At 46.4% G+C, this 27,978-nt stretch overlaps 1 protein-coding gene across 1 annotated transcript in view; it reads left to right on the top strand.

The window, feature by feature from the left end:
* LOC139239348 (solute carrier family 22 member 6-A-like) overlaps positions 1 to 15,555 on the top strand; it is a 49,243-nt gene extending 33,688 nt beyond the window's left edge. The window contains exons 8-9 of the mRNA XM_070868026.1: positions 8,391 to 8,499; positions 15,294 to 15,555. Coding sequence (XP_070724127.1) covers positions 8,391 to 8,499; positions 15,294 to 15,555 — 371 coding nt within the window. The remainder of the gene's footprint in view (positions 1 to 8,390; positions 8,500 to 15,293) is intronic.
* Positions 15,556 to 27,978: the final 12,423 nt, after the last annotated feature.

The raw sequence follows: 27,978 nt of genomic DNA on the forward strand, positions 1-27,978 counted from the left end.
CGGGACAGTATATTTTGTGCTGGGAAATGGTATACATCTTCAGCCACAAAATTCATCAGCTAGGTGTGGAGTGGAGCGCTATGGGAGGCGTTCCACACCTCTTTTAGGGCGCCAGGCCAGCTGAGCAACTAAAAATCCCGAGCTAAAGAGCCAGCCTCGGAGTTCCCTAAGAGAGGCTTCCCTGGGAAAAGAAAATCGGCAAAGAAACCACCAAAAACATTCCCAATTCCTGACCGACGTCGTATAAACATAAATCGCAAAAATAAAAAACAATCACACTTACCTCGGGTCGACATTCCTTCCCTCACGCGGCCGGAACAGCTCAGACCGCCCGCTTTCCCAGGCGGTATGACTAAGGCTCGTAACAAGGCGTTACGGGTCCCCTAGAAAACAAATTTAAGTACGGAGTTGCAACCAGGGACGTGCACACAGGCTCGCCTCTCCCGAGCGGTACTACTCCATGCCCCCGCAAAAACGCCATGAATATCCCGGCGGGTCACTGGAAGTTGGCCGTCCGCCCGGAAATGATTTCCTCCGGGGCGCAAACAGAGGCAGCAGCGGACCGAATTTCCACTCCCAAGTTTGTTAAAGTTCTGAAACCTATTTAAATTAAAACCTCTCACTTACAGCTATCCAAAAATTAGCATTTATACAACACCTTATCACATCCTTCGGGTGTCCCAAAGCACATTGTAATTGCATTTATGCCCCATCCAGGGAGAGAGAAAACAGGGAATTATAGACCGGTCAGCCTGACCTCAGTAGTGGGTAAAATGATGGAATCAATTATTAAGGATGTCATAGCAGTGCATCTGGAAAATGGTGACATGATAGGTCCAAGTCAGCATGGATTTGTGAAAGGGAAATCATGCTTGACAAATCTTCTGGAATTTTTTGAGGATGTTTCCAGTAAAGTGGACAAAGGAGAACCAGTTGATGTGGTATATTTGGACTTTCAGAAGGCTTTCGACAAGGTCCCACACAAGAGATTAATGTGCAAAGTTAAAGCACATGGGATTGGGGGTAGTGTGCTGACGTGGATTGAGAACTGGTTGTCAGACAGGAAGCAAAGAGTAGGAGTAAACGGGTACTTTTCAGAATGGCAGGCAGTGACTAGTGGAGTGCCGCAAGGTTCTGTGCTGGGGCCCCAGCTGTTTACATTGTACATTAATGATTTAGACGAGGGGATTAAATGCAGTATCTCCAAATTTGCGGATGATACTAAGTTGGGTGGCAGTGTGAGCTGCGAGGAGGATGCTATTAGGCTGCAGAGTGACTTGGATAGGTTAGGTGAGTGGGCAAATGCATGGCAGATGAAGTATAATGTGGATAAATGTGAGGTTATCCACTTTGGTGGTAAAAACAGAGAGACAGACTATTATCTGAATGGTGACAGATTAGGAAAAGGGAAGGTGCAACGAGACCTGGGTGTCATGGTACATCAGTCATTGAAGGTTGGCATGCAGGTACAGCAGGCGGTTAAGAAAGCAAATGGCATGTTGGCCTTCATAGCGAGGGGATTTGAATACAGGGGCAGGGAGGTGTTGCTACAGTTGTACAGGGCCTTGGTGAGGCCACACCTGGAGTATTGTGTACAGTTTTGGTCTCCTAACTTGAGGAAGGACATTCTTGCTATTGAGGGAGTGCAGCGAAGGTTCACCAGACTGATTCCCGGGATGGCGGGACTGACCTATCAAGAAAGATTGGATCAATTGGGCTTGTATTCACTGGAGTTCAGAAGAATGAGAGGGGACCTCATAGAAACGTTTAAAATTCTGACGGGTTTAGACAGGTTAGATGCAGAAAGAATGTTCCCAATGTTGGGGAAGTCCAGAACCAGGGGTCACAGTCTGAGGATAAGGGGTAAGCCATTTAGGACCGAGATGAGGAGAAACTTCTTCACCCAGAGAGTGGTGAACCTGTGGAATTCTCTACCACAGAATGTAGTTGAGGCCAATTCACTAAATATATTCAAAAGGGAGTTAGATGAAGTCCTTACTACTCGGGGGATCAAGGGTTATGGCGAGAAAGCAGGAAGGGGGTACTGAAGTTTCATGTTCAGCCATGAACTCATTGAATGGCGGTGCAGGCTAGAAGGGCTGAATGGCCTGCTCCTGCACCTATTTTCTATGTTTCTATGTTTCTATGTTTCTACAAACTATGTGCAGTGCTCTATGTCCCATCTCAATAAACTGTGTTCAACCCATGTGCTAGCCCTCAAGCCTCTTTTATACCATATGTGCCAACCCTATAGATTTTCTTATACCCAACATCCCAGCCCAGTTCATTGCACAGGGCTCGGACATTGAGTATAATACAATGTGTTGCACCCAAATTCACAGATCTGAACATTGTTATTACAGCCCCATAAGGTTGTTTGATAACCAATGTCCCAGCACTGTGCATTGTTGTACTCACTGTCCCAGTGCTTTAGGTTATGTTATCGCTAATGACCCAGCCCTGTACAATGTGTTATATGCAGGGGGTTAAATTGATTAGCCCCTGGAGGCCGATATGGATCATCCACTAAGCATTTCTGGCTGAAGATGGTTGCAAACGCTTCAGCCTTGTCTTTTGCACTCGCGTGCTGGGCTCCACCATCATTGAGGATGGGGTTATTCATGGAGCCTCATCCTGTTAGTTGTTTAATTGTCCACCACCATTCATGACTGGATGTGGCAAGACTGTGGAGCTTTGATCTGATCCGTTGTGGAATTGTTTAGCATTGTCCATATCATGATGCTTCCACTGTTTAGCATGCATGTAGTCCTGTGTTGTAGCACCCCTAGGTTGGCACCTCATTCTTGGGTACACCTGGTGCTGCTCCTGGCATGCTCTTCTGCACTCCTCATTGAACCAGGGTTGGTCCTCTGACTGGATAGTAATGAGAGTGAGGGATATGCCAGGCCATGAGGTTACAGATTGTAGTGGAATACAATTCTGCTGCTCATGGATGCCCAGTTTTGAGCTGCGAGATCTGTTCTGAAACTATCCCATTTAGCACGATGGTAGTGCCACACAACACAATGGAGGGTGTCCTCAGTGTGAAGACGGGACTTTGTCTCCACAAGGACTGTGTGGTGGTCACTGCTATCAATGCTGTCATGGACAGATGCACCTGCGACAGGTAAATTGGTGGAAATGAGGTCAAGTAGGTTTCTCCCTCGTGTTGGTTCTCTCATTACCTGCCGCAGGCCCTGACAGGAGCTATGTCCTTCAGAACTCGGCCAGCTCGGTCAGTAGTGGTGTTACCGAGCCACTCTTGGTGATGGACATTGAAGTCCCCACCCAGAGTACATTGCTCCCGTCAGTGCTTCTTCCAAGTGGTGTTTAATACAGGGGAGCACTGATTCATCAGCTGAGGGGGGAGGGGCGGTAGGTGGTAATCAGCAGAAGGCTCCTTGCCCATGCTTGACCTAAAGCCATGAGACTTCTTGGGGTCTAGAGTCAATGTTGCCGACTTCCAGTCCCATGGCCACTCCCTCCCTCCCGTATACCACTGTGCCACCACTATGACAGTACATACCCAGGAATGGTGATGGAGGAGTCTGGGACATTAGCTGAACGGTATGATTCTGTGAATATGACTATGTCAGGCTGTTGCTTGACTAGTCTGTGGGACAGTTCTCCCAATTTTGGCACAAGACCCCAGATATTAGGGAGGAGGACTTTGCCGGGTCGATTGGGCTGGGTGTACTGTTATCGTGTCCGAAGCCAGGTGGTCCGTCCTGTTTTATTCTTATTTAGTGGTTTTCGTAGCGGTTTGTTACAACTGAATAGCTTTCGAGGCCATTTCAGAGGGCAGTTAAGTGTCAACCACATTGCTGTGGGTCTGGAGTCACATATAGGCCAGGCAAGGTTGGCAGATTTCCTTCCCTAAAGATCATCAGTGAACCAGATGGGATTTTATGACAATCTGGTAGATTCATGGGCACCATTACAGAATCAAGCTTCTTATTCCAGATTTATTTAATGAACTGAATTTAAATTCCCCAGCTGCCGTGGTGGGATTTGAACTCATGTCTCTGGATCATTAGTCAAGGCCTCTGGTTACTAGTTCAGAAAAATAACCACTATGCTACCATTGTGATATATCTAATATCCAAGCCCTGTACATTGTATTATACCAAATGTCCTAGCCTTGCGTATTGTGCTTTATAATATTCCAGACCCATATGTTGTGTTGGATGAAATGTCTCATTAATGTACATTGTGGTATACCCAATGTCACTACCTTTAAATTGTCTTATATGCAGTGTCCCAGTACTGTGCATTGTACTTTACTCAATGTCTTAGCCCTGTTTGTTCTATTAGACCCAACAGCCTTGCCCTGTAGGTTATATTATATCTAATGCTGTCATTGCATGGTTTTTATCCAATGACTCAGCTTATACTGTATGAACGTCCTAGATCTGTGGATTATATTATACCCAGCGTCTCATTCCTGTGGGTTATATTATACCCAACGTCCCAGCCTGTGGGTTATATTATACCCAGTGTCCCATATTGTGGGTTATATTATACCCAATGTCCCAGCCCCATGAGTTATATTATACACAATGTCCCAGCCCCGTGGGTTATATTATACCCAACGTCCCAGCCTGTGGGTTATATTATACCCAGTGTCCCAGCCCTGTGGGTTATATTATACCCAATGTCCCAGCCCCGTGGGTTATATTATACCCAACGTCCCAGCCCCATGGGTTATATTATACCCAACATCCCAGCCCCGTGGGTTATATTATACCCAACGTCCCAGCCCCATGGGTTATATTATACCCAACATCCCAGCCCCGTGGGTTATATTATACCCAGTGTCCCATATTGTGGGTTATATTATACCCAGTGTCCCATATTGTGGGTTATTATTATACCCAATGGCCCAGCCCCGTGGGTTAAATTATACCCAACGTCCCAGCCCTGTGGGTTATATTATACCCAACGTCCAATATTGTGGGTTATATTATACCCAACGACCCAGCCCTGTGGGTTATATTATACCCAGTGTCCCATATTGTGGGTTATATTATACCCAGTGTCCCATATTGTGGGTTATATTATACCCAACGTCCCAGCCCTGTGGGTTATATTATACCCAGTGTCCCATATTGTGGGTTATATTATATCCAGTGTCCCATATTGTGAGTTATATTATACCCAACGTCCCAGCCCCGTGGGTTATATTATACCCAGTGTCCCATATTGTGGGTTATATTATACCCAACATCCCAGCCCCATGGGTAATATTATACCAAATATCCCAGCCCCGTGGATTATATTATACCCAACGTCCCAGCCCCGTGGGTTATATTATACCCAGTGTCCCATATTGTGGGTTATATTATACCCAACATCCCAGCCCCATGGGTAATATTATACCAAATGTCCCAGCCCCGTGGGTTATATTATACCCAACGTCCCAGCCCTGTTGGTTATATAATACCCAATGTCCCAGCCCCGTGGGTTATATTATACCCAACGTCCCAGCCCTGTGGGTTATATTATACCCAACATTCCATATTGTGGGTTATTATTATACCCACCGTCCCAGCCCCATGGGTAATATTATACCAAATGTCCCAGCCCCGTGGATTATATTATACCCAACGTCCCAGCCCTGTTGGTTATATAATACCCAATGTCCCAGCCCCGTGGGTTATATTATACCCAACGTCCCAGCCCTGTGGGTTATATTATACCCAACGTTCCAGCCCTGTTGGTTATATTATACCCAATGTCCCAGCCCTGTAGGTTATATTATACCCAACGTCCCAGCCCTGTGGGTTATATTATACCCAACGTTCCATATTGTGGGTTATTATTATACCCAACGTCCCAGCCCCATGGATTAAATTATACCCAATGTCCCAGCCCTGTGGGTTATATTATACCCAGTGTCCCATATTGTGGATTATATTATACCCAATATCCCATATTGTGGGTTATATTATACCCAACATCCCATATTGTGGGTTATATTATACCCAACGTCCCAGCCCCATGGGTTATATTATACCCAGTGTCCCATATTGTGGGTTATATTATACCCAACATCCCATATTGTGGGTTATATTATACCCAATGTCCCAGCCCCATGGGTTATATTATACCAAATGTCCCAGCCCCGTGGGATATATTATACCAAATGTCCCAGCCCTATGGGTTATATTATACCAAATGTCCCAGCACTGTGGGTTATATTATACCCAACGTTCCAGCCCCGTGGGTTATATTATACCCAGTGTCCCATATAGTGGGTTATATATTATCCAACATCTCAGCCCCATGGATAATATAATACCAAATGTCCCAGCCCTGTGGGTTATATTATACCCAACGTTCCAGCCCTGTGAGTTATATTATACCCAATGTCCCAGCCCTGTTGGTTATATAATACCCAATGTCCCAGCCCCGTGGGTTATATTATACCCAACGTCCCAGCCCTGTGGGTTATATTATACCCAACGTTCCAGCCCTGTGGGTTATATTATACCCAATGTCCCAGCCCCGTGGGTTATATTATATCCAACGTCTCAGCCTTGTGGGTTATATTATACCCAACGTCCCAGCCCTCTGGGTTATATTATACCCAACGTCCCAGCCCCGTGGGTTATATTATACCCAACCTCCCAGCTCTGTAGGTTGTATTATACCCAATGTCCCAGCCCCGTGGGGTTATATTATACCCAATGTCCCAGCTCTGTGGGTTATATGATACGCAACGTCCCAGCCCCGTGGGTTATATTATACCCAACGTCCCAGCCCTGTGGGTTATATTATACCCAATGTCCCAGCCCTGTGGGTTATATTATACCCAATGAACAGCCCCATGGGTTGTATTATACCCAATGTCCCAGCCCCGTGGGGTTATATTATACCCAATGTCCTAGCCCCGTGGGTTTTATTATACCCAACGTCCCAGCCCCGTGGGTTATATTATACCCAACGTCCCAGCCATGTGGGTTATATTATACCCAATGCCCAGCCCCATGGGTTGTATTATACACAATTCCCCAGCCCCGTGGGATTATATTATACCCAATGTCCCAGCCCCGTGGGGTTATATTATACCCAATGTCCCAGCCACGTGGGTTATATTATACCCAACGTCCCAGCCCTCTGGGTTATATTATACCCAACGTCCCAGCCCCGTGGGTTATATTATACCCAATGCCCAGCTCTGTGGGTTGTATTATACCCAATGTCCCAGCCCCGTGGGGTTATATTATACCCAACGTCCCAGCCCCGTGGGTTATATTATACCCAACGTCCCAGCCCTGCGGGTTATATTATACCCAATATCCCATATTGTGGGTTATATTATACCCAACATCCCATATTGTGGGTTATATTAAACCCAACGTCCTAGCCTAGTGGGTTATATTATACCAAGTGTCCCATATTGTGGGTTATATTATACCCATCGTCCCAGCCCCGTGGGTTATATTATACCCAACGTCGCAGCATTGTGGGTTATATTATACCCAACATCCCAGCCCCGTGGGTTATATTATACCCAGTGTCCCATATTGTGGGTTATATTATACCCAACGTCCCAGCCCTGTAGGTTATATTATACCCAACTTCCCAGCCCCGTTGGGTATATTATACTCAGTGTCCTATATTGTAGGTTATATTATACCCAGTGTCTCATATTGTGGGTTATATTACACCAAATGTCCCAGTCCTGTGGGTTATATTATACCTAACGTCCCAGCCCCGTGGGTTATATTATACCCAACGTCCCAGCCCCTTGGGTTATATTATACCCAGTGTATCATATTGTGGGTTATATTATACCCAATGTCCCAGCCCCATGGGTTATATTATACCCAGTGTCCCATATTGTGGGTTATATTATACCCAAAATCCCAGCCCTGTGGGTTATATTATACCCAGTGTCCCATATTGTGGGTTATATTATACCCAACATCCCAGCCCCGTGGGTTATATAATACCCAGCGTCCCAGCTCTGTGGGATTTATTATACCCAACGTCCCAGCCCTGTGGGTTATATTATACCCAACATCCCAGCCCTGTGGGTTATATTATACCCAACGTCCCAGCCCTGTTGGGTTATATTATACCCAGCGTCCCAGCTCTGTGGGATTTATTATACCTAATACACCGATGTTATAGCATTCGAGCATAAAAAAACACATGTATTTATGTCCCTTGCCCCAATCCTGAAGATTATCATCAGATATTTAGGGACAGAATTCCCTCTATTTTTAACCAATTGAAGTTCAAGTGAACTTTCTGTTTTGCTACTTTAATAGATTTCTTTATTTTAAATCAGTTAATGACTGTTCAAAAGCGAACAGAACTTGTCACCCATTAATCAATTTGTTCACAATATTGAAATTTCTGTTGCTCCACCTCGCTTACAGAATTGCAGGCCACACGAACTGCATTTGCTGCTGTTGGGAAGGGATGTCTTTCTGCTGCATTCAGCTGTTGCTATCTCCACGCAGGTGAACTCTACCCAACTGTGGTCAGGTGAGTACTCCTGTTGCATTCTACAACTGATTTATTTGAACAAGGTCAGTAACAGCATTTACAAGCATCAAGATAGAGCTCCGACAATAGGTTTGCCGCATGCTCCTTCCGCTGCTTGCGCTTGGTTTCTACATGCTCTTGGTGACAAGACTCGAGGTGCTCAGCGCCCTCCCGGATGCACTTCCTCCACTTAGGGTATATCTATCAGGAAAGGATGAACAGGCTGGGTCTCTTTTGTCTTGAGATGAAAAGGCTGAGGGGTGACCTAATAGAGGTCTTTAAAATGATGAAAGGTTTTGATAGAGTGGATACAGAGAGAATGTTCCCACTTGTGGGGAACAGCATAACTAGAGGCCATCAATATAAGATGGTCACCCAGAAATCCAATGGGGAATTCAGGAGAAATTCTTTACCCAGAGAGGGGTGAGAATGTGGAACTCGCTGCCACAGGGAGTGGTTGAGGCGAATAGTATCTGTTATGTATGTAAACCTCACCAGTGTGTAAGACTTGCCACCAGCGGGCACACCTGTGGGAGACCTAAGGGTCACCTGCACACCCTGGGCAAGCAGGTATAAAATCCAAGCTACCATGTTGCTTCTTCACTTTGGAGTTACATTGAAGAGACCAAGGTCACAACAGTTTGAGCTAACAGTGCAGTCTTGTGGAGTCATACTAAACGTAATAATTGGCGACGAGTAACAGATCACGATCATTCACGCGGTAATGGCTGCCATTGGTATTCTTGAGAGATTTGTTGAGGGTGATGATTAGGAAGCCTTCGTTAAGCGTCTCGACCAGTACTTTGTGGCCAACGAGCTTGACATGGCTGAGACAGCGGTCAAGCGCAGGGTGATTCTCCTCACCGTACCAAGTCCCGCTCACCCATCATCCCATGTGCTCACTGCCCCGTGTCCTAACTTGCACCAAGTCCCGCTCACCCATCACCCCCTGTGCTCACTGCCCCGTGTCCTAACTCGCACTGAGTCCCACTCACCCATCACCTCCTGTGCTCACTGCCCCGTGTCCTAACTCGCAACTATTAGTGTGGTGATAGTGTGGTGAGTAAAGGCTCCACTATGAACTGAGCCATATAGACCAGGTTTAATTCCCAATCTGTGCTGAGTTAACTCACCTCAGTTAGTCCAACACTTCGATTGATCTGAGCTTCCCTGGATTAAGAAGGAAACGACAAAATCTCCAGACAGTTCACTCTTGCTCACTATCCAATAACTCCGGATGGAAAGTGCATTTTTGAGGTAACAATTGTGCTCAATTGCAATGCCCGATAATGGGGTGACTTTCTGTGACGTTTCTCATGCTCATCCGCTGCAACACCGGAACAAAAGCTCCAAAAGCCCAGAAAAACTGCACAAACTCATGCCCTCCATGGTCCAGGCTAACACCTAAACAACAGCCAATTGGGTGAAGTACCAGTGCCCATGGAATCTCACCCCTGAAGAGGTAGGCCAAAATTTTCTGTAACTGGACGGCTGGGGTGCGGGCGGTCGCCGTGGCGGGTTGCGACTCTGTTCTTTATTCCATCCCACTTCTGAAATCGACTTTCCATTAATTGCCTGTTAAGGCAGACCTGTGCGTTACCCGGCCCTATTAAATGGTGCGGGATCAATGACGCGTGTCAGCCGGGATATTTAAAGGAGCCATGGCCATATTGCATTTGAAGGTTCATCTAGGATAGAGGACTGCACTCAGGTTCTCAGATGACTTTCTCCATATCCTTATGGAGGGAAAGAGAACACACAAGGAAGTCATCTTCCCTTCCGATGGAAGACACCTCCCCAGCAGATCAAAGAAGCCTAGCTCCAAATAGCAGGTCAACAGCAGGGATGTTGCCAGGAGGACCTGGTTGCAGTGCCAGAAATGTTTCAATGATCTCATTAGATCAGGAAAGGTGAGTGCAAAGCTGCATTCAACTTCATCCTGCTGTGCCTCTCATCATATCCCCATCACTCTGACTTCCCAACCTTACTCCTGCACATCCTTACACCAACATACCTTGAATATCCACCCATCCCTCTCTATCTACATTATCACATCCCCATCTGCCTAGCCAGCCTTCACACTCACCTTAATGCAATCACAGTAACACACAAGGAGGCCACTTGGCGTTGCCACCCCACTCCATCATAGTCACCCTCTAAAGATGTGACCCATCCATTGCATACACTCATGCCATCACTCTCATTCAACTTTTTATTTTTCCCCTCCTTGCAGGAAAAGGAAGCCCACAATAAGAGGTAGGAGAGAACCGGAAGTGGCCCTCCATCACTGGCCACCTTAACAGCAGAAGAGGAGGCACACTTGAAAGTGTCAGGAATCGCAGAGCAGCTGGAGGTGCGAGGCGGAGAAAGGGGGACATCTTAGCAACCTGGTGACAGAATTTAATCTCATACAGCCACACGGCATACGGCACACTCATGGGGACTGATGTCAGCAGTTAATGAATGTTCATCATGAGCATAATGGTATCTGTAACCATTCTTGATATAACATATCTAATATCTCTTTACTGTCCCACAGGTTCATCAAGAGCCACCCCCCCCCACCACCGCATTGTCCAGGAGGAAGAGGAAGACGACGCGCTCAGAGGAGCCTCCAATCTCTGAGGATGCACTGTCACCAGACATAAGCGCATCCAGCACCAGCGCAGATACGCACACCTCGGTGGGTGCAACGCGAGATAGAGTAGTGCTGTCACCTGGTTGGTGCACACTGAAGAGCTCCTCATAATCCGTCAAGGCATCTGAAGCACATTTTCAGCATGCCTATTGTTTCCTGTATGGCACATCTGGTGAAAATGTAGCTTTCATTATATCTCTCGTTGGCCTCCTCAGGAGTGTCATGAGCCATGTCTTCAGTGGATAGCCCTTGTCTTCAAGCAGCCAGCCGGATAGTCTGTTTGGAGGAGCGAAGAGCTGAAGGAGGGTAGACTGGCGCAGGTTCAAAGAGTCATGGCAGTTGCCAGGGAATTTGGCGCACACATGATCTTACTACGGTTGTAGACAAGATGCACATAGAGGGCATGGAAGCTCTTGTGGTTGACAAAGACTCCCGGGTGATGATGGGTGCCCTGATGGCTACAGCTGCGCAGTTGATGATGCTCTGTACCCTGTGGGATGCCAGACAGAGTGGCAAAGGTGATAGAATTAGCTGACTTGCCAAACAGGGCATCGATGACCTGTGTCTGTGGGCGGCTGACTGTGAGATACCTCAAATGTCTGCTGCAGATCTCTGGAAGGAGCCTGAGGCAAAGAAGTTGAGGGCGCTGGTGAATTTGACAGCCACTGGTAAAGCATGCCCACCTGCTCCTCTGGGCTGTTCCAGCAATATGCAAATGTCTGCGACGACCTGGCGCGATAGCCTGAGCCCCGTTTGGCACTGCTGCTCCGTCATGTTAAGGAAGCTCATCCTCTACCTGTATACCCTGTGTTGGGTATATTGCCTGAGCAGCATCAGGTGGTTGAGGAGAAGGTCGGTGGTGTAGTTGGTGGTGCTGGTGTGCCTGGTGCTGGGGTTCATCGTGGTCTGATTCTGAGGACCAAGGTAAGACAGTATAAACAGCACCCATAAAGAAGGAAAGACTTGCATTTATATAGCGCCTTTCAAGACCACCGGACATCTCAAAGCACTTTACAAAGCCAATGAAGTACTTCTGGAATGTAGTCACTGTTGTAATGTAGGAAATGCGGCAGACAATTTGCGCACAGCAAGCACCCACAAGCAGCAATGTGATAATGACCAGATAATCTGTTTTTGTTATGTTGATCAATAAATATTGGCCAGGACACCGGAGATAACTCCCCTGCTCTTCTTTGAAATAGTGCCATAGGATCTTTTACGTCGACTTGAGAGAGCAGACGGGGCCTCAGTTTAACGTCCCATCCGAAAGACGGCACCTGCGACAGTGCAGCACTCCCTCAGCACTGCACTGGAGTGTCAGCCTAGATTTTTGTGCTCAAGTCTCTGGCATGGGACTTAAACCCACAACCTTCTGACTCAGAGACGAGAGTGCTACCCACTAAGCCACAGCTGACACTGTTGATGTAATAGATAGCAGGTCAAGTCGAGATGACAAAAGCAATCTGTCAGTGGTGTGATAGGTTCTACCAATGAAGTGACAGTGGATCCCAACTTTGCTGGAAACACTCGCAACCCCTAGAAAGTTTAATCTGTGCTGACAATACTTTCAGCAACAGCATCTGCCTTAGGAAAGTGACTCGCTGTCAGGTGTGAGTTTTTAATTGTATTTTTCATGCTGTGCACTATTGAGGTGGATCAATGGCCACTCAACTTCCGCCTCAGGTTCACAGGCGTGGTTCCCAAGTTGTGTGATTCGTGTGCTCATCCAGGGAAATTTGAACGGTCGGGTTAAAAAGACACTTAAGGGTCTGACAAATACCTCTTAATGATCTCAAATTTCCCTCTGGACCTGCCTCCAACTGTGCCCACACGGACGCCATAAAAATTCCGGCCTTAGTGCCTTCAAGAGCAGGGTAGAAATTTAGGAAAAATTAATCAGGAACATAACCATCAGTAAACATGCCTAGTATTAAGAATACTACACCACTTAATCCTCTATTGCAGATTTTCAAGTGATACATAAAGCTCTGTTACAGGGAGGCCAAATTATAAAGAAGGTCATCATCATCATAGGCAGTCCTCGGAGTCAAGGATGACTTGCTTCCACACTAGAAATGAGTTCTCAGGTAACTGATGAGTCCGATGAGGGACCTACAGTCTCTGTCACAGGTGGGGCGACGGTGGGTGGGGGGCCTGGGTTGCCGCACGCTCCTTCCACTGGCGACGCTTGGCTTCAGCTTGCTCTCAGCGAAGAGACTCAAGGTGCTCAATGCCTTCCTTGGATGCTTTTCCTCCACTTTGGGCGGTTTTAGGCCAGGGATTCCCAGGTGTCGGTGGGGATGTTACATTTTTTCAAGGAGGCTTTGAGGGTGTCCTTCAAGCGTTTCCTCTGCCCACGTGGAGCTCGCTTGCCGTGTCGGAGTTCCGGGTAGAGCGCTTGTTTTGGGAGGCATGCGGGCAATGTGGCCCGTCCAGCGGAGCTGATCGAGTGTGGTCAGTGCTTCGATGCTGGGGATATTGGCCTGAGCGAGGACACTGACGTTGGTGCGCCAATGGATTTGCAGGATCTTGCGGAGGCAGCATTGGTGGTACTTCTCCAGTGCTTTGAGGTGCCTGCTGTACATAGTCCATGTCGCTGAGCCATATAGGAGGCCGGTTATCACCACTGCTCTGTAGACCATGAACTTGGTGCAGGGTTTGAGAAGGTAGTCTGTTAGTGAGGGCCAGAAACAACATTCCTAATAACAGAGATTGGCTAGATTAAAGAAAGAACTTGCATAGAAACATAGACAATAGGTGCAGGAGTAGGCCATTCGGCCCTTCTAGCCTGCACCGCCATTCAATGAGTTCATGGCTGAACATGCAACTTCAGTACCCCATTCCTGCTTTCTCATCATACCCCTTGATCCCCCTAGTAGTAAGGACTACATCTAACTCCTTTTTGAATATATTTAGTGAATTGGCCTCAACAACTTTCTGTGGTAGAGAATTCCACAGGTTCACCACTCTCTGGGTGAAGAAATTCCTCCTCATCTCGGTCCTAAATGGCTTACCCCTTATCCTTAGACTGTGTCCCCTGGTTCTGGACTTCCCCAACATTGGGAACATTTATGTAGCAACTTGTCACATCTCTCAGGACATCTATAGCACTTCATATATAATGGATTACTTTGAATTACAGTCACTGGTGTTATCCAGGCAAACATGGCAGCCATGTTGCACTTAGCAAGGTTCCATAAACAGTATTTAAGATGAATTGCCAGTTAATCTGTTTTTGGTAGTGTTGGTTGAGAATTTTGCCTCGGACACAGGGGTCTCCCTGCTTTTCTTCAAATAGGGCCAGAGCATCTTTAACATTCACCTGAACAGGTAGACAGGGCTTTGGTTTAACATCTCATATGATAGAGGCAGCACTTCCTCATACTGTATTCAAGTGTCATTCCAGATTATGTGCTCAAGTCCTGGAGTTGAAGTTGACTCGGAGACAAGACTGCAACCAATCAAGCTAAGCTGACAACCACAAAGAGTATTACAGTGGCAGCAATGTAATAATGTGGGGTATGTCAAGCGTGTAACAGAGGGCAAGCATGGTTTATAGCAGAGAGCATTATAGTGAAGGATATTGGCTACATCAGAATGTTATAATCAAGATTATGAGCTATGTTGGTAGTGCAACGAATGGTGTAGAGTATATTTGTATTAGTGAGGAGTGTGAGATGTGTCAGGGTATTATGCTGTGGGTGTTCCAGGAAATTACAGCCAGAGGCATAGGCTGTATCATCATCATCATCATAGGCAGCCCCTCGAAATCGAGGAAGACTTGCTTCCACTCCTGAAGTGAGTTCTTTGGCGGCTGAACAGTCCAATACGAGAGCCACAGACTCTGTCACAGGTGGGACAGATAGTCGTTGAGGGAAAGGGCGGGACTGGTTTGCCGCACGCTCTTTCTGCTGCCTGCGCTTGGTTTCTGCACGCTCTCGGCAATGAGACTCAAGGTGCTCAGCGCCCTCCCGGATGCACTTCCTCCACTTAAGGCAGTCAGGGCACTACAATGAAGGATGTTGATCCATACCCAGCAAGAGTTAACATCTTCATGAGGGTGGAGGGGAAGGATGTTGGGGGAAAAAAAGTTAAAAGGTGAAATGTTTTATAATCAGCTTCCTTCTCTCTTTATATCTTTGTGCATCCCACACAGGCAGACGGGAATGGGACTTGTGAGTACAATGGCCCGGGTGGGAGCCATGGTAGCACCTATTATAAGGCTGACCGGGGACTATATACCATTTCTACCGATGTCTATATATGGTGGAACGGCAATAATATCTGGAGTTGTTGCCTTTTTCCTACCAGAAACATTGAACGTTCCTTTACCAGACACCATTGAAGAAGTAGAAAACAGGTTTGTAATGTCAAAAATTCACACTGATTCGGGGCACAAATTAAAAATCATAGAATGAAATCATAGAATGTGACAGCACAGTCGGATGCCATTTGGTCATCATGCCTGTGCCTGCTCTATGGTAGAGTGATCCAATTAATCCCATTCCCCTGCTCTTTCCCCATAGCCCTGTAATTTTTTTTCCTTTCAAGTATTTACCCAATTCTCTTTTGAATGTTACTATTGAATCTGCTTCCTCCAGTGCATTCCAGATCACAACAACTCGCTGTGTAAAAAAATGTTTCCTCATCTCGCCTCTGGTTATTTTGCCAATCACCTTAACTGTGTCCTCAAGTTACCGACCCTTCTGCCACTGGAAACAGTTTCTCTTTATTTACTCTATCGAAACCATTCATAATTTTAAACATAGAAACATAGAAAATAGGTGCAGGAGTAGGCCATTCGGCCCTTCGAGCCTGCACCACCATTCAATAAGGTCATGGCTGATCATTCCCTCAGTACCCTTTCCTGCTTTCTCTCCATACCGCTTGATCCCAAGGGCCATATCTAACTCCCTCTTGAATATATCCAATGAACTGGCACCAACAACAACTCTGCGGCAGGGAATTCCAAAGGTTAACAACTCTGTGAGTGAAGAAGTTTCTCCTCATCTCAGTTCTAAATGGCCTACCCAAGACTGTGTCCCCTGGTTCTGGACTTCCCCAACATCAGGAACATTCTACCCGCATCTAACCTGTCCCGTCCCGTCAGAATCTTATATGTTTCTATGAGATCCCCTCTCATCCTTCTAAACTTCAATGTATAAAGGCCCAGTTGATCCAGTCTCTCCTCATATGTCAGTCCAGCCATCCCAGGAATCAGTCTGGTGAACCTTCGCTGCACTCCCTCAATAGCAAGAATGTCCTTCCTCAGATTAGGAGACCAAAACTGAACACAATATTCCAGGTGAGGCCTCACCAAGGCCCTGTACAACTGCAGTAAAACCTCCCTGCTCCTATACTCAAATCCCCTCGCTATGAAGGCCAACATACCACTTGCCTTCTTCACCGCCTGCTGTACCTGCATGCCAACTTTCAATGACTGATGAACCATGACACCCAGGTCTCGTTGCACCTCCCCTTTTCCTAATCTGCCGCCATTCAGATAATATTCTGTCTTCGCGTTTTTGCCCCCAAAGTGGATAACCTCACATTTATCCACATTATACTACATCTGCCATGCATTTGCCCACTCACCTAACCTGTCCAAGTCACCCTGCAGCCTCCTAGCATCCCCCTCACAGCTCACACCGCCACCCAATTTAGTGTCATCTGCAAACTTGGAGATATTACACTCAATTCCTTCATCAAAATCGTTGATGTATATTGTAAAGAGCTGGGGTCCCAGCACTGAGCCCTGCGGCACTCCACTAGTCACTGCCTGCCATTCTGAAAAGGACCCGTTTATCCTGACTCTCTGCTTCCTGTCTGCCAACCAGTTCTCTATCCACGTCAGTTTATTACCCCCAATACTATGTGCTTTAATTTTGCACACCAATCTCTTGTGTGGGACCTTGTCAAAAGCATTTTGAAAGTCCAAATACACCACATCCACTGGTTCTCCCTTGTCCACTCTACTAGTTACATCCTCAAAAAATTCCAGAAGATTTGTCAAGCATGATTTCCCCTTCATAAATCCATGCTGACTTGGACCGATCTTGTCACTGCTTTCCAAATGCACTGCTATTTCATCCTTAATAATTGATTCCAACATTTTCCCCACTACTGATGTCAGGCTAACCAGTCTATAATTACCCGCTTTCTCTCTCCCTCCCTTTTTAAAAAGTGGTGTTACATTAGCTACCCTCAAGTCCATAGGAACTGATCCAGAGTCGATCGACTGTTGGAAAATGATCACCAATGCATCCACTATTTCTAGGGCAACTTCCTTAAGTACTCTGGGATGCAGACTATCAGGCCCTGGGGATTTATCGGCCTTCAATCCCATCAATTTCCCGCCTAATAAGGATATTCTTCAGTTCCTCCTTCTCACTAGACATCTCTATCAAATCTCCTCTTAACCTTCTGTGCTTTAAAATGACAGCAAGGACCTCATTTTATTACATGAAATGAACTCTTAGGCCTGGGCCTATTGCACTGATACTCATAACACACTCTAGAGGCCATTGCAGCCCACCTTTTCTTTCCAGAGTTGTCTCTGCATCTCCATTCATTATATCGCCAACTGTAAATATGCCTGGGATTTAGTGCTGTTCCCATGGCCTTTTCCAGCAAAATAATGCAAAGGAATTGATATGTCCTTACAATATAGTATAAATGCACACAAGGCCCATATTTGAGAGAAGGTCACTCTGTGACCAGTTACTTTTATTACCAAGACCTCAAGTGATGAAGGTGGGTGGAGCTTCCCCTTTTATACCTGAAAGTCCAGGTTAGGAGTGTCTCCCACAAGTTCACCCCCTTGTGGTCAATGTTCTCAAGATGTACAACTTAGGTCAGCTTATACTTGGGTTACAATGATAGTTGAATACATGACATCACCCCCCCCCCCCCCAAAGTCTTATTGGGATCACAGGTTAAGTCTCTCTGGTGGTTTACGCTCCCTTGTAGAGCGCCTGAGTTGGGGCTCCGGTTGTTGGGCGCTGGCCTGAGTGTCTGCTGTTTGCGGTGCCTCAGGCCTGTCCGGACTGCCCACAGTGACCGGGCTCTCCTCCACTTGGTTCCGGTGTTCGGTCACCTGTGATGGAGTAAACTCGATGTCATGTTCTTCCTCTGCTTCTTCTTGGGTTGCTGAACCTCCTTTTAATTTGATCCACGTGTTTGCAGCAGATTTGTCCATTGGTAAGTTTAACTACCAAAACCCTATTCCCCTCTTTGGCAATCACAGTGCCTGCAAGCCATTTGGGCCCTGCAGCGTAATTAAGGAGAAAAACAGGGTAATTGACATCAATACATTGAGCCCTCGCATTCCTGTCATGGTAGTCACATTGTGACTGACGCCTGCTCGCAACAATTTCTTTCATAGTAGGGTGTATAAGGGATAACCTGGTTTTGAGCATCCTTTTCATTAGATTGTCTGTGATATAGCCCACATACCCTAATATACCACATACTACCCCTATGTATAATCACCATTAATAGAATTACCCCATCTTCATTACATATCCTATGCTTAATACTCATTAACCTATATTCCCCTATATAGAACATACTATGATTAACCCACATTTCTCTAAGGCCAGCTATTTCATAACATATTATGATTAGCCCCCCATTTTTTTAAGATCAATTATTCCATATCATAATATTTTTAATCCTCATAACACTGATGTCAATAAAGTTTAACTAGGGCTGGTAAGAACTTTACAACCCGCTATATAATTACATATAGTGTACGGTTTGTGGAACGGAACGTGACTAAAACCCCTATTATTGATCAAACCTGGCATTTGGTTGGCTTAGGCACTAATAGTTCTATTCGCATCAGAAAGCATGCCACCCTAGTTCCCTTTAATTACACACAGTTCTTAATTGTCTCAAGATTTATCGATCCGCCCTACTTTTTATTTTCGGTATGAAGCAACCTCTATGCCCTTTGGAGGGCCAACTGTAGACACTGAGATTGGTCTCAACCTTCCTCGACCCAAATTTCATAATACTCATAATATTCATTCTAGAACATCTCCAGTCAAACCGACCAAGTCCCAAAGGGATAGAAATTATGACGCCATAGGTGGCCCATTTGGGTCGAGGAAGGTTCAGATCAATCTCAGTGTCTACTTTGATATGACAGCTGTCACAGGTGAGCCTTCGCTTTCGAAAGCTTCAACAGCCATGACCATCGCAGCATCATGCTCAATTCCCCCCTCAGTGGTGGCTAGTGGGAGCCTGCCGAGTGCATCGGCGCAGTTTTCAGTGCCCAGTCTGTGCCGAATTGTGCAGTCATAGGCGGCTAACGTGAGTGTTCACCTCTGTATGTGGGCCAATGCATTCGCATTTATGGCCTTGTTGTCGGCCAAAAGGGACGTTAGGGATTTGTGATCTGTCTCCAGCTCAAATTTCCTGCCAAACAGGTACTGGTGCATTTTTTTTACTGCATATACACATGCTAGTGCTTCCTTTTCTACCATCCCGTAGCCCCTTTCTGCCTGGGACAGACTTCTGGAGGCATAAGCTACCGGCTGTAACTGACCATTGGCATTCACATGCTGCAACACACACCCGACCCCATAGGACGACGCATCGCACGTTAAAACAAGTTTCTTACACGGGTCATATAACATTAAGTTTGTTGGGGCATAACAAATTGCATGCTCTATCAAAAGCCCTTTCCTGGCTGTCCCCCCAGACCCAATCGCGACCTTTGCGTAGGAGCACGTGTAGCGGCTCTAACAGCATGCTCAATTTGGGAAGAAAGTTACCAAAATAGTTCAGGAGCCCCAGTAACGAACGCAGCTCCGTCGTGTTACGGGGTCTGGGTGCTCTCTGGATTGCTTCCGTTTTGGATGCAGTAGGGCTGATCCCGTCTGCTGCTACCCTCCTCCCCAGGAATTCTACCTCTGGAGCTAAGAAGACGCACTTCGCCTTTTTCAGTCACAGCCCTACCCGGTCCAGTCTGCGTAGCACCTCCTCAAGGTTGTGGAGGTGTTCTTCAGTATCGCGACCCGTGATGAAGATGTCGTCTTGAAAAACCACCGTCCTTGAGGAGGCTTTCCATATTTTGCTGAAAGATCACGACGGCCGAACGAATCCTGAACGGACATCTGTTATACTCAAACAACCCCTTGTGTGTCATGATGGTGGTCAGCTTCTTCGACTCAATCGCCAGCTCCTGAGTCATGTAAGCTGAGGTCAGGTCCAATTTTGAAAAAAGTTTGCCACTGGATAGCGTCGCACAGAGGTCCTCCGCTCTCGGTAGCGGGTACTGGTCTTGGAGTGACACCCGATTGATGCTGGCCTTGTAATCGCCACATATCCTGACCGACCCATCCGCCTTGAGCACCGGCACAATCGGGCTCGCCCAGTCACTGAATTAGACTGGCGAGATGATGCCTTCCCTCAGCAGGCGGTCCAATTCGCATTCTATCATTTCCCGCATCATGTGCTGCACCGCTCTGGCCTTGTGGTGTACTGGCCTGGCGTCCGGGTTTATGTGAATCACTACCTTCGCCCCCATGAAAGTGTCGATTCTGGGTTGAAGTAATGAGTCAAATTTGTGAGCATGATACTCGCTCCACAGAAGAAATTGAATTGACATCACCCCATTTCCAGTTCATGACAGCAAGCCAACTCCTTCCCAGAAGTGCGGGACCATCCCCCGGGACAATCCAGAGTGGCAACCTGTTCTCCGAATCTTTGTGGGTCACGACTACCGTGGCGCTGCCTAGCACCGGAATGATCTCCTTTGTATATGTTCTTAGCTGTGCGTTAATCGGCAATAATTTTGGCCTCCTGGCCTTGGACACCCACAACCTTTCGAACTGTTTGATACTCATCAGGGACTGGCTGGCCCCCGTGTCTAGCTCCATTAATATTGGAATGCCATTGAGGAGCACTTTCATCATTATCGGTGGCGTCCTGGTATATGAACTGTATATGTGCTCCACATGAACTCGCTGGGGGTCCTTGTGCATGAATCCCAAAAGGTTAGTTTGCAGGTGCAGCAGGTAATCAGGAAGGCGAATGGAATGTTGGCCTTCATTGCGAGAGGGATGGAGTACAAAAGCAGGGAGGTGTTGCTGCAACTGTATAAGGTATTGGTAAGGCCGCACCTGGAGTACTGCGTGCAGTTTTGGTCACCTTACTTAAGGAAGGATATACTAGCTTTGGAAGGGGTACAGAGACGATTCACTAGGCTGATTCCAGAAATGAGGGGGTTACCTTATGATGATAGATTGAATAGACTGGGTCTTTACTCGTTGGAGTTCAGAAGGATGAGGGGTGATCTTATAGAAACATTTAAAATCATGAAAGGGATAGACAAGATAGAGGCAGAGAGGTTGTTTCCACTGGTAGGGGAGTCTAGAACTAGGGGGCACAGCCTCAAAATACGGAGGAGCCAATTTAAAACCGAGTTGAGAAAGAATTTCTTCTCCCAGAGGGTTGTGAATCTGTGAAATTCTCTGCCCAAGGAAGCAGTTGAGGCTAGCTCATTGAATGTTTTCAAGTCAAAGACAGATAGATTTTTAAGCAATAAGGGAATTAAGGGTTACGGGGAGAGGGCGGGTAAGTGGAGCCGAGTCCACGACCAGATCAGCCATGATCTTATTGAATGGCGGAGCAGGCTCGAGGGGCTAGATGGCCTACTCCTGTTCCTAATTCTTATGTTCTTATGTTCAGCTTCCAGCGATTTCCACCAGTATTCATTTGGCCTCGTAGGGCTTACATTGGGTCCATCCTCCTCGTACATCAACCTGGCTGCAGGCTTCCTGCACATATGCGCCAAGTGACCGCTGATGTTGCAGTTTCTCTAGGTATATTGCTGATACCTTCAAGCTCTGGCTGGGTGTTTGCCTCCACACCTCCAGCATGAGCTGGAGGCCCCATTGTTGGAAACAAAAGGTCCATTACCAGTCGATCGTCTCTGACTGTCTCTGTAACTGTCCTTAAACGCAACATTAACAGGTGTTGATGGCCCCATTACTGGCCGCATTGTCCATTGCGATGGCATAAATTGCCGTTCAGCTAGCCATTGTCTCTGTTGAATTCCCCCTTTGGGTTCGACTACATGCTGGGGCATATCCGATTGCTCTTGTCTGCCGAGAGAACTGTGTGCCACGTTAACAATGTTGACTCCCTGGTCGATTGCCGCACTTGAGCCAAGATTTTTGTCATACATCATTCTGGTCTCTTCCTCCCCTGAGATAAATGTCTGGGCTATCAGAGCCACCGCTTCTAAGGTCAAGTCTTTGGTCTCAATCAGTTTCCTGAAAACCCCAGCGTGCCCGATGCCCTCAATAAAAAAGTCTCGCAGCATCTCCATTCTGCGTGCATCTGGGAACTTATAGGCTCGCCAGTCGCCGGAGATCTGCCACGAAGTCTGGAACGCTTTGCCCTTCTCGCCGCCGGTGCGTGTAAAACCGGTGTCTCGCCATGTGCATACTGCTCGCCGATTTAAGGTGTTCCCTGATCAACTTACTGAGCTCTTCGAACGTCTTGTCCGCCAGCTTCTCTGGCGCTAGAAGGTCCTTCATCAGGGAGTACGTCCTGGATCCACAAACCGTCAGGAGATGAGCCCTGCGTTTGTCGGCCGAATCCTGTCCCAACCATTCCTTAGTGACAAAACTTTGCTGTAGTCTCTCAATAAAGCCGTCCCAATCATCACCAACACACCTCTCTTCTGTGCTACCAGTGGCCATGCTTGCGTGGTTTAAATCCCAGTTTCTCGTTGCCAATGATATGTCCTTACTACACAGTATAAATGCACACATACTTGAGAGAAGGTTACTCTGTGACCAGTTACCTTTATTACCAAGACCTCAATTGAAGAAGGTGGGTGGAGCTTCCCCTTTTATACCTGAAAGTCGATGTTAGGAGTGTCTCCCACAAGTTCGCCCCTTGTGGTCAATGTTCTCAAGATGTACAACTTAGGTCAGCTTATACATGGGTCACAATGATAATTGAATACATGACAGGAATACTATTAGGAAGCAGTGCTATCCAATTTTCCCGATTAAAATAAAGTTATTGGCTCAACAGTTTTATCTTATCCTTTCTGTGAGGTGTTGCCTGGTCTCCTCCAACAATTTGCATTTATATAGCGCCTTTAATGTAGTAAAAACATCCAAAAGGCAATTCACTGGAGTGTTATGAGGCAAAATTTGACACCGAGCCACATAAAGTGATATTAGGACAGGTGATCAAAAGCTTGGTCAAAGAGGTAGGTTTTAAAGAATGCCTTAAAAGGAGGAAAGAAAGGTAATGAGGCAGAGAAGTTTAGGGAGGGAATTGCAGAGCTTGGGCCCCAGGCAGCTGAAGGCAATGGTAGAGCAATAAAAATTGGAAATGTGCAAGAGGCCAGAATTGGAGGAACGCAGAGATCTTGGGAGGGTTATAGGGCTGGAGGAGAATTTAGCACAGATGACAATTTTAAAATTGAGGACTTGCCAGACCAGGAGACCATGTAGGACAGCGAGCATGTAAATGATGGGTGAACAGGACTTGGTGTGAATTAGGATACGGGCAGCAGGGTTTTGGATGAGCTCAAGTTTACAGAGGGTGGAGCAAGCAATTTGCCAGAGCAGCATGGAACAGAATCTATGAGGAATTACAGGGTGCAGCCCACATCCAATCACTCTGTGGGGCTGAAAGCTGGTTCACTCTTGGGAGTGGCACTTGAGCAAGATACAGGTTGAGCAGGAATCTGTATAAACGTTGATTCTAACAGTTATGGTGCAGGGAGAAGGTGTGAAATTTGCAAAGAACTAAAGAATTAATTAATAACCATAGTAGTATATAAAACACAAGAAAGGATGTAATGGAGTGACTGAAGTCTAGACATGGGAGATTTTGAAGAACCAGCTCAGAATCACCATTTTTACTGGGTTTCCGTGACTCTTCCACTGCAGTTACAGCAGATGAGCAGCAGAACCTCTGAGGAAATTCACTCCCTGCATCTCTAACCCACACAGAAAGATACTGTGGAATCCTCACTAGACCCTCGGTTATAGAATGCAGTGAACGACTCAGCGAGTAAGCCCAGGAAGGTCCCAGACTCAGTTTACGGGTTCTACTAAAACAGTTAAACTCAGCTAGATTAGCAGTAGGGAATGCCACAACTGACCTCAGCATACCCAGTTTGGGAGAAGGGGGAAAATCCAGTGTGTGTGTGTGTGTGTGTGTACACATCAGGTAAGGAAAGCATGTAATGATAACCTGTTTCCACATAAAATTATAGCCACTCAGAATTCTGGCAAATTTCAGCATGAGATTTGATCCATCAAGTCTATGCTGGTGTTCTTCTCCACATGACCCACCTAGTATAATCCTAGTCTCCAGCTTGCTCCCAAAATCTTTTAATATTCCTCTTTTTTTCAAGCAAACTCGAATTCCTTTTCAACGAGTCTTTGGCAGAGAATTCTCCATTCTCTCCAAGTTCTGTAAAAAAACATTTTCCTAACCTCCCCATGAATTATTTTTGTGATTATCACAAGTTTGTGACTTCTTGTATCTTGCTACCATGGAAACAACCATTTGCAAAGTACTTTCAGGAGTGGTGGGGGGGAAAAATTGGGAGGTTCACAATAAACTTGGAATACTTTCTAAACGCTGTGTTTGTTTTGTGATTCATTTCTTTCCAGAGCAAAACAAGGCGCTGAAAAAGAAAAGGAGCAAAAGAGGGATGAGATTGCACTGCAGGAAACACACGTATCACTGATGAAACAGACTGTTTAATCAAACACAACTCACTCTCAACATACCATCAGCCTCTGGATGGCTACATGATGACAGGCATTCTGTAACTTTTCACAAATTTTCATGGGCCATTCAATAACACATTCTTAACCTGGGAGATTTCTAAACATTAGGGCCCCAAACTTGGTGGAAGCTAAGATTTGCCCAAGTGCCGCCCATTTTCCTCCCAAAGTATCCTGACGATACTTTGGGAGGAAAATTCACGAAAAAGTCCTGGAAAGACCGCTCAGCGGCAAAAAAGTGACTTATGCCCTGAATATGGGCGGCAGTGGGTGGGAGCTCCCATTCTCGGTGGCAAATGCAATCCTCGGCAAAGTACTGCTGAGGATTGAGTTGGGCCCAGAGAGGGGGGAGCAGATAAAAATAAACATTTCCAAGAAAAAAAACTACTAGAAAACCTTCAGGGGACCCCATCCACCTGAATCGCTGGAAAAATAATAAAGAAACGGAGTGTACTAACCTTTTTTTTAAACAGGTCTTCATACTTACCGTTGAGGTTAGACCTGCCTACACGCGGCAGTCTTTTCACCTTCTGCAACGGACTCCCACCCGGACCAAACCGGCAGCTCGGCGGGCAGGAGGACACTTATGCGCGTTGCACGCCAACGGGTGGTCCCCAGCGGTCTTCCCTCCCCGCCGGCGGGAGGCCTCCACCAAACTCGCTCGGAGGGGAAACCGCCCAGAAAACTTGGCGGCAGCGGGCGGAAAGTCCACCAAGTTCGGCCCCTAGATTACGGAGGTAATAACACAAATCTGAAAAAAAAAGCACAAAATATGTTTAGATGGTCTGAATCCAGTTTTCATCATTTATGTATGAATGTAAACAAATATTATTTGTGGTCACCAAGCTTCCCAGTGGCTCATTTGGTAAAAGGCAATTTTGAATTAAATGACATCGAACTGGGAGGTCCTATGATTAATCTTAGATCTGTGCTAAATTAGCTAATCTCAGCCATAACATTAGTAGGGATGCTACAATTGGCCTTAGTGTCCCGGAAATAGGAAGGGGAACAGTCATTATGCAAAATCTGTGAGGTACACCTATTTTTCTGTGCCAAAATGTTCCTTCATTGGTTATTGTACATTTCAATGTAATATCATTAAATTCATACAAAAAAATAACTACTGCCTTCAAAAGACCCATAATTTGATTATCTACTGTTCACTTGGCCAATCAGAAGTTTTCAGGAAACAATTCCTGGTGCCATTAATGTGTAATGGCTCTAGCCAGAAGTATGTGCATTTGCTAAAGTCACACACGCATCCACATGAAAGCAGAACAAACTCATTGAGATAGCAGGGTAAAGTTGACAACTTTAGTCCAGCTAAAATTCCGTATCAAAAGATAGATAAGGGCAATTTTGCGAGGTCCCACGCCTACAGCCAAGTCATGCACCATTACACGCCTATCTGTAAGGACTGATGGCAGTGCTGTGTCACACACACCAAAATTAGCCAAACCAGCACAATAAGCTCAACTTATGTTCAACGCAAGTTGAGTTACTGCAATCTTTTGCGTCGGTTTAAAATCATCGTGCTGTAGCTAGCACCAGCCACAAAACTGGCCCCAGATTGAATGAACATGGCGAGTTTCCATTAATTGTGCCCTTCTTCAAAGAGGCTATTTTTTGGTACAAGGGCATTAATAGGTCCTTTTTGAAAGCATTTAAAATATTTAGGGGGCGAAATTGCCCCACGCCCTTTAGGAGGCGGTAACCTTCCAGGGCCAGGACATTTATCGCCTGGCCCGGAAGTTTTGACCCCACGCCACGAAATATAGCCCTTCCGCTCCTCAATGGAGGCGGAGTACTATCGGAGGCACTCCATGTTCATGAAGGGTACTCCCGGGGCACTAGAGCGACACTGAGGCCAGCACGGTGCTTCGGAGCCCAGCGCCCCGCCGTGGCAGAACACCCCTCCCCTTGAATTAAGGAATGCCGGGCTGCAGGATGGCTGCCCGGTCGAGGTGAGGGCTGCCATTGTCGGGCCGACAGAAGAGTCGGCCGACAGAAAAAGATGGCGGCCCGCGGAGCAAAGTCTTCCCTTTAAGGGTCGCCCCGGCGGCAGGTGTCTGCCAGCTTCATGACCCATGAGGCAATTCCCCCCACGGGCTGCAAAGGTCATCAACAGGTGGGTATGGGCACAGCAACCCTGAAAGACATCTGTGTGCAGGACTCACAAAGATGATAACACCAAAATAATGGAACTGATTATCAGGAATAAACTTGAGTATTATCTACATAACAACAACTTAGTGACGAGTAGTCAATAAGGCTTTAGACACAAGAGACTGCCTGATCAACCTCCTTAATTTCTTTCAGGAAGTGACAATTCAAATCAACTGTAGTAAACCCTATGACATTGTGCACATCGATATTCAAAGTTCCATACGAAAGATTACTAATTAATGTCAAATCATTTGGGATTCAGGGTAAAATCTAGGTGAGGATGGCAAATTGGTTGAAAACAACAGAAATTGATTAAAGGGATAATGTAAGGGTTGGGATACTGAGTTGGGTGCCCAGGGCTCAGTGATGGGACCACTACAATTTGTAATTTAAATTAATGACTTGGATTCAGAAATTCAATGGAAAAACAGATGATACCAAACTTGGTGCGGCAGTGGAATCGAAGGAGACAGCATCTGATCTTGACCTCCACTCCACTTTCCTTCCTGTTCCCCATAACCCTTGACTCCCCTATAATTCAAGAATCCTTCTATCTCAGCCTTGAATATACTTAATGACTCAACTCCCACTGCTCTCTGGGGTAGAGAATTCCAAAGAGTAATAAACTGTATTCTCAACATGTCCAACCAAGGCATAACAGCAATCAACAAAGCCAATAGAATATTGAATTACATAGTCTAAACAGTAGAATACAAGGCAGAGAAAATTATGATCAAACTGTACAGTGCCCTGGTCAGACTACACCCTGAGCACTGGGTCCAATTCTGGTGACCGAGTTACAAGGAAGACTTTCAACCGTTGGAGGTGGTGCAATGAAGAGCCATGAGGCTGGTCCCACGTGTTGGGCAGGGAGGTCTCAGATATGAGGAAAAGCTGCAG

Source organism: Pristiophorus japonicus, chromosome 27 (genome assembly GCF_044704955.1).
Source record: "Pristiophorus japonicus isolate sPriJap1 chromosome 27, sPriJap1.hap1, whole genome shotgun sequence".
NCBI classification, from domain to species: domain Eukaryota; kingdom Metazoa; phylum Chordata; class Chondrichthyes; family Pristiophoridae; genus Pristiophorus; species Pristiophorus japonicus.